The following is a 15,081-nucleotide window of genomic DNA, read 5'->3' as shown; positions in this document are numbered from 1 at the left end:
GGCCACTTGATACTTTTAATAACTCTCTCCTTTCCTTTCCTTTTAATGTTAACATTAAACATTAAGGCATTTTTACCTCTAGTCTCAGCTGCGCATTGGATGGTTCCTCTTCAACAAAATTTTACTCTCATGTTTTCAAATAGTAGTTACTTGCTTTAACACACACATGCACTTGCACACACATACATAATTATATATTGTCAATTTACAATACAAGGAAAAACGTCCTCTGCAACACACACACACAGATTTATACTACTTCTCAAATTAATTATTAGATTTTTAGTTTGGGTTTAACGTGGTTTCTTTAGACAAGCAAGAAATATAAAGCATTTTACTTGAAAGGCTGAAAGGTGAAATTCTTCCAACTTCAAAGTTAAAGATTGCATTCCTAAGCTAAACTGGTAAACATAGAACATCTCATAATGCACTTACTGAGCTGAGTGTGGTGGCACATGCCTGTCGTCCCAGATACTTTAGGAGGCCAAGGCAGGAGGAACACTTAAGCCCAGCAGTTCGAGGCCAGCCTGGGCAACACAGGGAGTCCCCCACCCCCGAAAAAATACTTTTCCAAAGAGTAGAAATTACAGCAGCTTTTTTATTTTATTTTTTTATTTTTTTGAGACAGAGTCTTTGTCGCTCAGGCTGGAGTACAGTGGTGCAAACTCGGCTCACTGCCACCTCAGCCTCCCGGATTCAAGCGATTCTCCTGCCTCAGTCTCCCGAATAGCTGGGATTACAGGCCTGTGCCACCACATCCAGCTAATTTTTGCATTTTTAGTAGAGACATGGTTTCACCATGTTGGCCAGGCTGGTCTCGAACTCTTGATCTCAAGTGATCCACCCACCTCAGTCTCTCAAAGTGCTGGGATTACAGGCGTGAGCCACCACACCCAGCCAATTACAGCAGAAATTCTACAGTCACATAATGAGAGCCTAAGAAAGTGATTTCAAGGAAAATATCTCCTTAAAAACCTATCATTGCACTGCTCTGGCTTAGGGAGATCAGTTTCACAGCTACATTTTATCCTCCTCTCTTTTCCAACATATTTTCCTGCAGATTTTCCCAACAAAATCTGAGGCAGTACTCTTCCTTTTCTGTCCCCCAAAACTGGATTCTTTTTCTCACCTGAGTTCCCTCCCTCTACTCATCATAAAATTAATTCCACTCTACTTTTTTTTGATAACTTATTTTTTTTTCTTTTAGAGACAGGGTTTCACTCTGTCACCCAGGCTGGAGTGCAGTGGCACCAACGTAGCTCACTGCAGCCTCAAACTTCCGGGCTTAAGCGGTCCTCCAGCCTGTCTTCTGAGTAGCTGGGACTACATGCGTACGCCACCGTGCCTGGCTAAGACAGATCACTTATTTTCAGTGGGAGTTTTAATTGTTGCTGCTGCAGTTATTGGAGGACCTTGAAATTAAAAGATTTTTAAGGGGTAGGTGGTGGAGAATTACCAATGTAACTGTTTCATCAGTTTTGCCAAGGGTGACATATTCTGAAAAGTGGAAATAAAGTATAGAAAAAATAGCAAAGCACTGTTTCAGATGACCATGTTATATTTATAACATTTAAACCCAGCAAAAATATCAAATGAAACAGTTTTCAAAGCAAGTCATGAAAATTCAACTTAAAAGAATGTCAAACCGGCCAGGTGTGGTGACTCATGCCTGTAATCCCAGCAATTTGGGAGGCCAAGATGAGCAGATCACTTGAGGCCAGGAGTTCCCGGGCAACATGGTGAGACCTCACCCCCACCCCATCTCTTCAATTTTCTTTTTCTTTTTTCTTTTTTCTGGGGGGTGGGGGACAGAATCTCTGTCTCAAAGAGTCTCTGTTGCCCAGGCTGGAGTGCAGTGGTGTAATCTCAGCTCAGTGCAACCTCTGACTCCCAGGTTCAAGCGAATGTCCTGCCTCAGCCTCCAGAGTAGCTGGGACTATGGATGCATGCCACCACGTCCAGCTAATTTTTATATTTTTTAGTAGAGATGGGTTTTCACCATGTTGCCTAGGCTGGTCTTGAACTCCTGGCCTCAAGTGATCCTCCCACTTTGGCCTCCCGAAGTGCGGGATTACAGGCATAAGCCACCGTGCCTGGCCAAAAAAAAAAAAAAAAATTTAAATGTAAAACTGTGGGAAAGATTTTTTCCTTAGTAAAATGGGTTCAGAAGAAAATTGTCATCAAATAGCAGTACTTTAGAAAATCCCTATTTAAGGTAAGCTGATGCAGTAAGCCTGGGCAACAGAGCAAGACCCTCTCTCTAAAAACAAAAAGGAAGCTGAAAAATACTGGATGTTTCTATTAATTTGTTAGCCTTGATATGTCTGACACATTAATTTGCCAAAGCAACTTGCAAGCAAAAGTCAGCATAATAAAAAGGAATGAAATATATCTCTACGTGTACTGACCTGGAAACACATCTTTATATGGTAGGGGAATCGCAGAAAACTGCAATACGATCCCATTTGTGTTAAAGGATGAAAGACCCCCTGAAATTATACTTGTTCATGTGTATAAATGCACAGAAAAAAAATCTAGGCTATGTCCCATAATACTAAGATGGATGGGTTTGGGGAGATGAGTGGGATTAGGGACTGAAGTGCAGCTAGATCCTTTTACTTAAATGTTTACATTTCTTCACAATAGAAAATACATTCATATGTTACTTGTGAAATAATTCACTGTGTCTAGGTAGATGGACAAAATTGTCACGGATATTCATTCTCTACTATTATATTTGAGAAACTTTTGGGATAATATTTAGGAGGATTTTGCTTTTTTTGCCTTTTTAAAGAGAGCACTTCCAGCAGAGGTTTAAGCAGCAGAAATCGGCCAGGTGTGGTGGCTCACACCTGTAGTCCCAGCACTTTGGGAGGCCAAGGTGGGCAGATCATTTGAGCCCAGGAGGTCGAGGCTACGGTAAGCTGGAATGGCACCACTGCACCAGCCTAGGTGACAGAGTGAGACCCTGTCTGAAGAAAAAAAAAGGCGGGGGGGAAAAAGACATGGCGCTGGAGTGGGCAGTCTGGTTTCACCCGCCAGTTGTCTACATGCTGCTGAGCACCTTCACTCTAAGCCAGTTTGGGATTATCTTACGGGAAACTATCCGAGATTTTTTTTTGGTCACCGCTTGGCTAGCTCCCAGGCAGACAGACCAGTCCAAACCAAATCCTATCCTGCTGAGGGAAAATTCTGACACATGCCTTAGGCTGCACTTTGGTTACTAATCCTGCCTCTCTCACTTCTCTGGAGAACCGTTTTCATTATTCTGTTGTAATTATCTGTTACTTGTTACTCTGCCCAACCTATGGTAATGCATTTCATTTGCTTAGTATAGCAACCATAACCCCCTGCATTAAAGTAGAGGGTGAAACTGGGCTGGCATTTGTGAATAACCAAATTCTATGAGATCAGTTTCCATAATCTTCCGTGGCTGTTGGGGGGGGGGGAGTCAAACGGTTATCATTGTCTAGGACAGAGTAGGATGAAAACAACATCCTCAAGCGTCTCCCAGTACTAGTATTAAAAAGGATGAGAACCAGCTTACAGAACTAGCCACAGAAATGTCGTATGTGCACAAGAAAACCTGCCTAAACAGAGCTGTCTTTAAATTTTAGAAAAAGTAGTCATTCAGGTTTTACATAAGGGCTCATACCAGAGGTTTTGAAGATAAATGAAAGCACAAAGCCTTTATTGAATTGCAGATTATGAATAATAAACCAAGTGGTAAGCACTAGGGGCAGATGTGCATAGAAATGCAATTTATAAAATTTCCAAGGCAAATAATTGACATCTTTGAAGAAACTGTCGTTAGCTTAAAAAATCTTCCAGGTGTGCAATTCATTCATAGTTTTCATCACTGGTTGCCCAGTGATATGGCCTCAGGAAATGTTGAGATTTCTTAAATCATTTGTATCAAATATCTTTTTCTGGTAAATTCCTTAGTGTCTCTGCAGTGGTAACTAGACAAGACTGGAAAGTTTTCAAGATGATTCAAACCTCCAGCACCTCACAGGAGTCCACATTTCTTAACACAGAAGACAATGCTAATCAAAGAAGGAAATAAATGAAAAGGTTATTAAAAACAAATACTGGCTTCACCAAAGTTTCTAAATATACATATCTATGTATATTCCACTAAAAATGTTTAACCCAATAGTCCTTCACTCTTTATATCCAGAAACTACACTTGTTGTCCGTCACTTGTCACCCATAACAATGTGCGTTAAGGCAGGGCTGCTTTTTAGTAGTAAAGACTGGAGACTCATGACACTTCTAACAAACAAGCTTGATTTATTTTAGGATTGCAAGACTTTCAAAAGACTTCTTAAAAGTGACTTCTGCAAGTTTCAATATGCAAAAATCAGAGAGGATCTTAAAATTAGGAGATTAAGTTTAGGGACAAAACAACATATTATGATAAATTGCAACTAAATATAAGAGGTAATAATGAAATGGTCTTAGGGAAGAGCTATGAATAGCACAGAATCCAAATTGAAAGATGAAGAAACATATTAACTCCAAGAATGTGGCTGATAACCCATCATTTCACTCTCTTTGAAAGGCATGGGCTAACTTCTAAGAGGCAAGTACTGAACTTCACCAAGTCACTGGCTTTGGGGAATGCTTTTCCAAGTCCCCCTTTCCCTCCCCTACCCAATTCTACCCCACCTCACCATTCAGGTTTTTGTTTGTTTTTAAGAGACAAAGGTCTTGAACTCCTGGCCTCAAGCAATCCTCCCACTGCAGCCTCCCAAAGTGCTGGGATTACAGGCGTGAGCCACCATGCCCAGCCTGAGCAACTTGTTTACTTCATACTTTCTCACTGGTACTATATGCGTTGTTTCTAGGCATCTTTAAGATAAATAACATTCCCCCAAAATATGTCCAGACTGTCCTTAGGAGAGACCTTCCATGTTACCAGGCTACACAGAAGCTGGTGTAGTGAAAGGTACCTCAGTGGTGAAGCCACAAGGACGTTAAGTTAAAACGTAGAACTAGAGATGATATGCAAATACTAATAAAAACGTTCACTGAAATACACAAGAGAACACCTGATTTCCACATCATTAGCTGTTCTTATTGACATAACTAAAATATCTCTCAGTAAATCCAGGAGCTACCACAAATTTATAATAACCAAAGTGAATGCACTACATCCATCTCTCTGGTTCCGCCTCCTTTTCTTTCAGGCTACTAGGCTATGGACAAGGTTAAACTCAATAAAGTACACACTTAAATAGAAAATGTAAAGGCCAAACATATATTTTTTAAAAAACCAAAAACCTGAGAGACAGTAAAATAAACATTAGCAGTTTATTAACTAAAAACTGTCCTCAAATATTTAATTCTAGATATCAAATAGATCAGCAGACTTTATAAGCAATTTTTCTGGTTAATAATTTTGTCAACATTCAATATCTACATATATTTAGCTCATTATCTTTGACCAAAAAAAAAGAAAAGTTGCTAATGGTGTGAAGTCAAGATGGCTCAGAACAAGATGACTGAGAAAAAGGCTTCCAGTTAGGTCGAGTTTTCAAATCATGTAAATAACTTCTGCAGTAAAATCTGGCTTGTTTCTTAGCTATGTTAAATATCAAGGAGCACATTAAAATTTGATCTTTAACACTTATTCTACCCACAAATGTTCTGACAAGATGGCAGGTAGCTAGTCTTGAGGGTCAGAAACCAAGGCAAGATGAACTCTTTCAAGGAATTTCACATACAAATCTTTGTTCCCACTTTAATGCTGGAATGTTAACGTCATTCTCTAAATATTTTACTAGATGAACTATGACCCTGATGAAAATTACTATCAACAGTAACTACTAAATGTAACTTTTATATTCAATTAGGTTTGTTAGAGGCATTTATAGAATATTTTGCTCACCAAATACTTAGAGAATGTGCCTTTCCAGTAACTGAAAAAGTGTAATGAACTAGGAGAAGAAGAATAGATGGGTAAGAATAAATTCTTCTGTTCATTAATTTTAATGTTTCAATATTTATCACAGCAAAATTGGGAATGTCTTTTTGATAGTTTACCATTTAATTTTGACTGTGAAGCAACCAACTGTCTAGAAACATTCTTGGTTAGTGACAGAAACATTGAGAAATCAACGTTAGAATTCAAGGAACTGATCAAACTATAGATCAATATTAAAGTAAAACTGAGATGTAGTCATGACCAATAAAAATATCAGCAACATTTACCACTAATACCTCATAATGGTGATTTCTAACAGATCAACCTTAACAACTACATCTCCCAGTCGCTGGAGAGGGCTTTGCAACGAACACGTCACAGCAAGAGAATCCTGCACTTCACGTGGTTATTACTCTTTTCTGACCCTCTAGTGTTTCCAGAAACCCCAAACACTAGTCCATAGGTTCAGGCAAACACAAGTACACTTACCATTTCATGGGGGAGGGAATGAGCAGAAAACACATGGAGATATATAAGGTTCCAGTGGAAAAAGACAATTAAAAATGCTCACCCTATTGCCCATGTTTTGCCCTGTGCAGATTTCATCTAGGAATACTGGAGCCAAATCAAATAAGCTAAATATTAATAAGGCTCAAAATGCAAGTAAAGGTAAAGTACACTCAAAACAGGCCAAAAATATAACAGAATCAACTGTTGAAGACTGGAGGGCAATTACTTATAAAAAACATAGGTCCTACAGATCCAAGCTAGATTTGAAAACTGAGTGCAACATCTCCAAACCAAACCGAGACGTTCAAAACCAGGCACCTTCACAGTCACCTTAAAGCTGGAGGGAAAAAATGGATATACTTTTATCATAAAACATAACCCGTAAGATTTTGTGCTGACACCTCACCAACCCATCAGCACCTCTAAAAAACAGTATTTAAATATTAATATTTCTAATGGCCAGGTACACATACATGACTGCCAGAGAAATGTCACCAGAGTGAGGCAGAATTTGTAAAATCCCATTCTACAAGTATTAGCAAAGGAAGGTTATGATTCATGGATATGAATGGACTATAATATATAAATGACACATTTCTGATATATTCACAAAAATCTTTATAGAAAGTATTAAAACTCAAAAAAGAAGTAAGATAGGAGTCAAATAGAGAGATGAAATGTATAAAACAAATGAGCAGGCAAACTAAAAGTTATTGAAAGTATTTTACTTCAGATTGAAAAATGAACAGCTTCCACACTGTTCACTGCAAGATACACAGTATTCACGAATACAATGCTGGTCATTTGAGGAAATGTATACACACCTCAATTTCTCCTTCATGCTTTTTTCTTTTAGAAAGATACTGTTTACCAAAAAGAAACTTCAGCAGTACAGGAAAAACTATTTTCCCAATAAATTTACGAAAACCTAAGATTCCCAATGGAATCAAGATTATCTTCCCGCTACCACCACCTTAATATAATCACATGCTTATTGGAACACTAATATTCGCACCCTAAGAGTACATTTACTTTCAACAATGAGGGTGATTCTTTAAAAACAAACAAACAAAAAACAACAAAAAAAACTTCAGTGTGGTAAATGTAACATAGATCTCTGCAAGTATTAAGTGTCTGAAATAGGCAGCTAATACTGGATTTAATATTATTTTATAAATAATTGTTCCCTTAGCAGTAAACATAAGTCTACACATTCACAATTGTCCTAGAAAATAAATACTGTGATTATGCACAATGTTATGACAAACTAGTTTCAAAAACAAAAGCTCAACATCTCGATAAAAATTCTGATCAGAATGTGACTCAAAAATTTAAAACATTGTCAAAATAACATCACATTTAAAATCTTCCACAGTTTACACGAGTACTATGAGTTTCCAGTTTCGGAACACATTTTTCCATTGTGAATTAAAATATGAACATATTGAAAATTGTTAATTTCAGTGATGACATCAGTTTTGGTCTTACTTTAGCATTATTTTCTTTATAAAAAGTTACACTAAGTGTCCATTAATGGTCTGATTGGTCTTCAGTATTTCATAAATGTATATAAAAGAAACTCCTAAAAGCCAATAGTACTTTATATGTATATATATATAAAAGAATCTTGTCTCAGAAATGGCTGTATTTAACAGAGCCATACACACTGATGCTAAACATAAGAGCTTTCACCCTGAAAGAAAGCATTTTCAGAAATGTCACTTACATTCTATTATATTAAATATTCCCAACTGAGTTTCAAACTCAACAGGTAATGATAACAGAATTATACATCTCATTGCACTCAAAGCTGACTACAACCAAAATTTACAGTATGATTGAAACAAGCCAATGCTTAAAAAAGTTTTAATTAATGATAACAATTCCATGAAAGAAGAGGATAAAGAATGGGATGACAAGAAGTATTTGGTCTTAATAAGGCAATACAAAATAGATCCATTATCAAAGACCATTTAATTTGGAAAGATCAACAATACCAAAAGCATAAAGTGGAATATAAGAAAATAGTTTTTTATAAGTATGATTTAATTAAAGCTGTTTACAGTTATTCTCCCACAGTAGTTAAGCATGAATTTTAAAAAGAATAAGAGATGAGAAACAGGCACACGCAGCACACAGGGTTAGAGAAGCCAGCATGCAAAGTCTGTGGAACTCGAAGTTTCACTGCAACAGGAATGAGACCAGACATGGGTGGCCGTTTTTTTTTTGGTTTTGTTTTTTGGGGTTTTTTTTTCCTATTAGGAAGAAATGGGGGGGAAAAAAAAAGACTGCAAAGGCAGCAAACACAAAGTCATGTAATTGCCCATTGCCCAAGACGACAGCACTATAGAAAACAGTTGCAAGTTAATTCTCAGAGATGACCAGAGATTTTTCAGTGTTTACACAAAGTACATAGTATTTTTTTTTTTTTTTTTACAAAATAAAATAAACATCATTTGCCACCATAAACCTTTTCTTTAGAGAGGAGAAATTTTTGCAGCAGGACACAAGGGTTCTATTAAGTCATTTCAATGCTGAGAAAAACAAATTGAGTAATAGAACTAATCACTTCCCTATATATGGATGTTAAGATGACAATTTAGATTATTTTTCAAACTAATCCTGAGAAAAAATCTGTTTACAATTTAAACAGTAATGTTATGTAAAAAGTATTATTAACAAATCCACTATTACAAATATCAATTTCCTATATGGTCTTCTATACATACACACAATAAAATGGTAAATATATGCAAAAATATTAAAAAAAAAAAACAAAAACATGCACAGATCACTTTCCCCTTTGGAATCTGGACTTCCTATCAGATACCTTTGTTTTCCTTCCCCACCCCATCCTCTGATATTGTTTCTATCACCCTACCAACACTGAATACTATTCCCTATAACTCTGCATAAAGCCAATGAGAAATATATTTATTTTACATTCAAGCTTTAAATCTTAAAATGACCCTGTTGTAGCATATGACTTATCAAATAAGCAGCCTTTTTTTCCCCCTTTTATGCTTGCTTTTTTTTTTTTTTTTTTTTTTTTTGCAGTTGTCAGTCTTCATGATCCATTCTGTGGCGAGCTGGGAAAAAACGCAGTTGCTAAATCAACGTCTGAACAGTGTGAGGCTCCTGAATGTCTCCCAGGAGTCCCTGCGCAACTGTCCTGAGCATGAGATCATTGCACAGAGAAGACAGTCCACCGCGCAGCGCCGACTATCTACAGAGGTCTGAGAGGGGCGCGTCCCTCTTGTGTTTCCTCTTTTTGCCATGGTAATACTGATTATTGGATTTGCCTTGATGTTGTTTGTTTGTCATCAAGGAACCATGGCTTGTTTGAGTTGTACCTTGGAAGCCTTTGCTGGAAGAACGAAAGAGCCTTGCTGATCCATGCTGCAGAAACAGAAAACGACCACAAAGACATCAGTATTGCAGAAAAGCATCTGGATTTGGGGCAGCTTTCAAAACTAGGAATATGCTGGCTAGAGAGTTACCTTACTGACCACTGACTTATCTAGTGGGCAGAAAAAGCTGTTACAGGGGTTAACTCTTTTTAGCTCTGAAACCCTTACTTTATTTTAATGGAAATATTGAAAAGCATAGACCACTCGCTTACCTTCTTAACAGTGTGTGTGGGATGTAAAGGTTTTCTTAAGAAACCTACCAACCCAAATACCACATCATAAGTCACATAGCGGGAAGAGGCTCTTGGACATGACAGGCACACGGGTAGGTTGGGGTCAGCACAGGTGGCTGCTCCCTTCCTGCTATTCATGGCCTGTGGCTTTCTCATGACCCCAGTCCCTTCTGTCAACCCTGTCACTTGAACTGGTATTTTGAGTCTGTGTCTGGCATACATGGCTAAAAGCCACGGAGGTAAAATGAACTCAGTGAGTCAAATCAGACACAAGGTAACAGCCAAGAGGCCTCTTCCCAGGTTCCCAGTTATAGTTAGGAGTGACCCAGCCTCAGGCCAGAGCCCCATATCAATGGCTTCCTCCCCTCACTCTGAGTCATTACTCAGTTAATGACAATTCTAGGCAACAAAAAAACTTAAACTAGAGTATCTCTGTGGCCTTTTAAGTCCAGGCTAATGTTAATCAACTGACCATGCCTGACAGCCAGCTGATCATTTCAACACGGGCAACAAGGTATTGAACATTAAAATATTAGAAAAGGATACATTATTCCCAGACATGCACACTGCCATGAGGCCTCACAAAACCTTCATGCCAGCTTATTTCATGTACAATTGAAACATTTTTTATATGGTAGTTTGGCTGGAACATCTTATAAGGACCAGTCAATAGATTTCTGAAGAGGTTTATGTTACAATGGTGTCTCACAAAGATCCTTAGGACATCCTGTTCCTAGAAGCACTGTCATGTGTTGGAATCTCTTAGAATAAAGTAAGTTTGTTCTTCAATCTAGCGTTTTCTTCAAACCCATGCTGCATATTATTCACATGTAGGAAACTCTAAATATTTTGTATCAAACACTAACAATTAAAAACCCACGTTCCACATACCTGAGATTTGTTGGTGCTGTTGGATGTGTTAGTGGTTTGGGTGCTTTGCATTTTGCCAACTGCCTGAGAGGACTCCAGGGATACATCTTGCGACCCTACTCGGTTCCCAGTGGACGGACGGCAAAGCAGCTGTTTCGGGGTTTTGCATGGTGTTGCATCGGAATCCTAACACAAGTCACACGAGTTATAATGTGACATATTAGTAATTTAGATACTCAATATTCAGAAAGAAAAACAATTTTGGTTAAAGTACTCTCTAGACTAAATTTAAACATTTGGGAGTTAAAAGAAGCACACTGAGGAATTTACAAAATTAATTGTTTGTTTAAATTTTCCTCTAAACATTTAAAGTGACTGATTTTATCAGAGAGCTTCTGTTCATTGTTAAATCCACTGCCCACATCTTACCTTGAAGGAGCTCACAGAGGTCTGAGTTTATTTGTTTTTTATTTATAGAAAATGAAAGAGTATGGTAAAGAGTGAGGAACCTAGGTCCTAGTCCCTGGCTTCAGCCAGACACAAGATGTCATTTGTCTGTAATGACAAATCAATGATCATTCCAACCAAACATACTGGTGTGGGTGGGTGCAGACTTCCCAGCGACAGTGGGCTGAGCCTCACCTGTTTCTGGGCTGCTTGGGCCATGACAATGCTACATCTCTCTGCAGGTCTCCACCCTGGCCCTGGCACTTTACCCAGTATCTCAGAGTCGCAGTCTCTCACTTCCCAAGACTCCATCTCCCTGTGTCTGTGACATCTAGCTTGGCATTCTGTCCTCCAGAGCATACTGCTCTAGGAACCAAAAAGGCACACGGGGAGATTTTGCACAGGAGGATTTATGATTCCATATTGACACACGGTCATCAACAACATACAATATTTAGATTACTTTTCATGTCCTACACTTAATAAAGTTAAAATCAAACAGGTAAGCCTGCTTTAGATATCAAATCAGTAAACTACAAATTAACCTTGATTTTAAAAGGTAACTTACGTTATAATTGACACATAAATTCTATCAGGATGGGGGAAGAAAAAAAATTCTATCAGGGTAGAAAGAGAAAGTAGATTAGAAATTACCAGAGGATAAGGGAGGGAAGGAAGAATTAGGAGAAACTACTACTAAATGCAGGGTTTCTTCTTGGGGTATGGAAATGTTCTAGAATTACTGGAGACAGCTGCACAACATTGTGAATATGTTCTAAAAACCACTGAATTGTACATTTTTAATGCTGAATTTTATGTTAATTATACCTCAATTTAAAAAAATTTGGCTGGGCACAGTGGCTCACACCTCTAATCCCAGCACTTTGGGAGGCCTAGGCGGGTGGATCACAAGGTCAGGAGATCGAGATCATGGTGAAACCCCGTCTCTACTAAAAATACAAAAAATTAGCCAGGTGCGGTGGCGGGCACCTGTAGTCCCAGCTACTCGGGAGGCTGAGACAGGAGAATGGCGGGAACCCGGGTGGTGGAGCTTGCAGTGGGCCAAGATCACGCCACTGCACTCCAGCCTGGGCAACAGAGCGAGACTCCGTCTCAAAAAACAAAAAAAACAAAAAAACAAAATTCAACCAGGAAGCTGAAAAAAATTGAGTGAAAGAAGCCTTACACAAACGTATATTCTATGTGGTTCCATATATATGAAATTCTGAAACAGGCAAAACTAACTATGGTGTCAAAAAGTCATAACAGCTGGGCTCACACCTGTAATCCCAGCACTTTGGGAGGCCAAGGTGGGCAGATCACAAGGTCAGGAGCTCGCAACCAGCCTGGCCAACATGGTGAAACCCCATCTCTACTAAAAATAGAAAAAATTAGCTCGGTGTGGTGGCACGTGCCTGTAATCTCAGATACTCAGGAGGCTGAGGCAGGAGAAATGCTTGAACCCAGGAGGTGGAGCTTGTGGTGAGCGAAGATCATGCCATTACATTCCAGCCTGGGTGACACAGCAAGACTCCGTCTCAAAAAAAAAAAAAAAAAAAGAAAGAAAGAAAAATGTTAAAGGCCAGGTGGGGTGGCTCATGCTTGTAATCCCAGCAACTTAGGAGGTTGAGGCGGGTGGATCACGAGATCAGGAGTTCAAGACCAGCCTGACCAACATAGTGAAACCCCGTCTCTACTAAAAATAAAAAAAATTAGCCAGGCACGGTGGTGTGCACCTGTAATCCCAGCTACTCAGGAGGCTGAGGCAGGAGAATCGCTTGAACCCGGGAGGCAGAGGCTGCAGTGAGCCAAGATCACACCACTGCACTCCAGCCTTGGCGACAGGGCGAGACTCCATCTCAAAAAAAAAAAAAAATCGTAACAGTGGTTCCCTCTGAGAGTGGGGTTAGGGATTGATGAAAGAATCATGAGCTTGCTCTTTGGGTTGACGGTAATATTTGTACCTTATTAGGATTTTGGGCTATACATGTGTATGTATGTATTTGATAAAATTTAGTGAACATATGAGCAAGTAACCTAGACCCTGAAAGTAAAACAATTAGGAAAATTTAAAAAAAAATTTAGTAAATGTACAATTAAGATTTCCTTATATGTCAATTTCATATCAAAAGGAAAAAATAGGCTGGGCACGGTGGCTCACGCCTGTAATCCCAGCACTTTGGGAGGGTGGCAGGTGGATCACTTGAGTTCAGGAGTTTGAGACCAGCCTGGCCAACAAGGTTAAACCCCGTCTCTACTAAAAATACAAAAAAATTAGTCCTGTGTGGTAGCAGGCGCCTGTAATCCCAGCTACCCAGGAGGCTGAGACAGGAGAATCGTTTGAACATGGGAGGCGGAGGTTGCAGTGAGCTGAGATCATACCACTGCACTCCAGCCTGGGTGACAGAGGGAGACCCCATCTCAAAAGAAAAAAAAGGGAAAAAACAATAAACAAATATTGGAGTCTGGCTACAAGGATGCACAGGCTACAGTACTCTAGGGGAACTGATGTCTGTAATCTACTTTGAAATAGATCAAAGAATAAGATGAATTAATGGATAGAGTGATGGATAGACAGGTATGAGATAAGCAAGTAAAAGGTTAATGGCAGAATCTATTGGTGAGTACATGAATGCTCACTAAAATTTGTTCACTTTTGCTGTATGCTTGAAATTTTTCATAACAAAATGTTGAGAAAAAGTACAAGCATGGAAGTTATTAAAATATCCCAGTAAAATGTAAGCAAAGGAAGTAGCCTTAGCCTTCAAGACAGCGTTAACCCCAGCAAGAGAACGTGCATGCGTCTGAGTTCAGAAGAGCTGAGGCTATCATACTTACTACATCGCTAGAGCTGGACTGTGTGGCAGAAGAGGACGACACTGGACCTGATGAAGAGTTTGAAGAGTGTTTACTAAGAGATTCCGAGGTTTTACTTCTACATTTTCCAAGGGCTTCATTTTCTTCAGATAGATTATTATTACATTTATCTAACTGCTGAGTATCTACTATCAAGGTAACACCATTTCCTGAAAGAGTGGCAAAAGATTGGAAAACGTTTCTTCCCATTAAACGCACACAACACAGAAAAGCCTCTAATACTCAGTCAATCGACCAAGGAAAATATCTTACCATTGCATGAAGGCTCAGGTCTATTCTTCAAGCCCCACTGCTTTGATATCCAATCTCTGTATGTGGCGACTTCATCTGTTACTCTAATTATTCTACCTAGTATGCTGCACGTGTTTAAAAAGAAAGGGAGAGGGAGGGAATAACATTAATTTGAAGATAAGAAGCCACAACCAATTTTGACACAATGGGCTGGTTACACATGAACTTTTACCTTTCTGTTTCATTGTTGGGATAGTACTTTGCTATTGGTGATACAGCATGACTCAAAACAACGTAGGCATAATCAAAGGCCTGCTTCACTTGCATGGCCCCATATGAACTCCTTCCAACATCATTACCTTTAAAAGAAATATAGGTAACATAGTAAGCTTGACTGTGCTTAATGTGCACTAAATGTTGACGACCCTCTTCCAGGAGAGCAAGGGCCATAGCTATCCCACCAGAGTTGTGCCTGGAAGCTGAGCTGTGAGCTGTTCCCAAAGCTCCCCAGTCTCTGAATATGTGCATCATGCAGTTGGTACTTCATTATGGTGTATCAGTTGTCGAAATGTAT

The 15,081-nt window shown here is 39.0% G+C and overlaps 1 protein-coding gene across 5 annotated transcripts in view; it reads right to left on the bottom strand.

Annotated features, from left to right (window-relative positions):
• Window positions 1–3,663: 3,663 nt before the first annotated feature.
• TENT4B (terminal nucleotidyltransferase 4B) overlaps window positions 3,664–15,081 on the bottom strand; it is an 86,473-nt gene continuing 75,055 nt past the window's right edge. For 2 of the 5 annotated variants that reach the window (XM_071084512.1, XM_011759284.3), the window contains 5 exons: window positions 14,740–14,866; window positions 14,529–14,632; window positions 14,238–14,425; window positions 10,974–11,138; window positions 7,144–9,838 (listed from right to left, as the gene is read on the bottom strand). In XM_071084512.1, coding sequence (XP_070940613.1) covers window positions 9,662–9,838; window positions 10,974–11,138; window positions 14,238–14,425; window positions 14,529–14,632; window positions 14,740–14,866 — 761 coding nt within the window. In that variant the 3' untranslated portion in view covers window positions 7,144–9,661. Of the gene's footprint in view, window positions 4,047–7,143; window positions 9,839–10,973; window positions 11,139–14,237; window positions 14,426–14,528; window positions 14,633–14,739; window positions 14,867–15,081 lie in introns of those variants that run through there. The other 3 variants (XM_071084513.1, XM_011759286.3, XM_011759285.2) reach the window with 2 other exon arrangements.

This window comes from Macaca nemestrina, chromosome 18 (genome assembly GCF_043159975.1).
Source record: "Macaca nemestrina isolate mMacNem1 chromosome 18, mMacNem.hap1, whole genome shotgun sequence".
Taxonomy (NCBI): Eukaryota; Metazoa; Chordata; class Mammalia; order Primates; family Cercopithecidae; genus Macaca; species Macaca nemestrina.
This window is presented reverse-complemented; position numbering and strand designations above follow the sequence as displayed.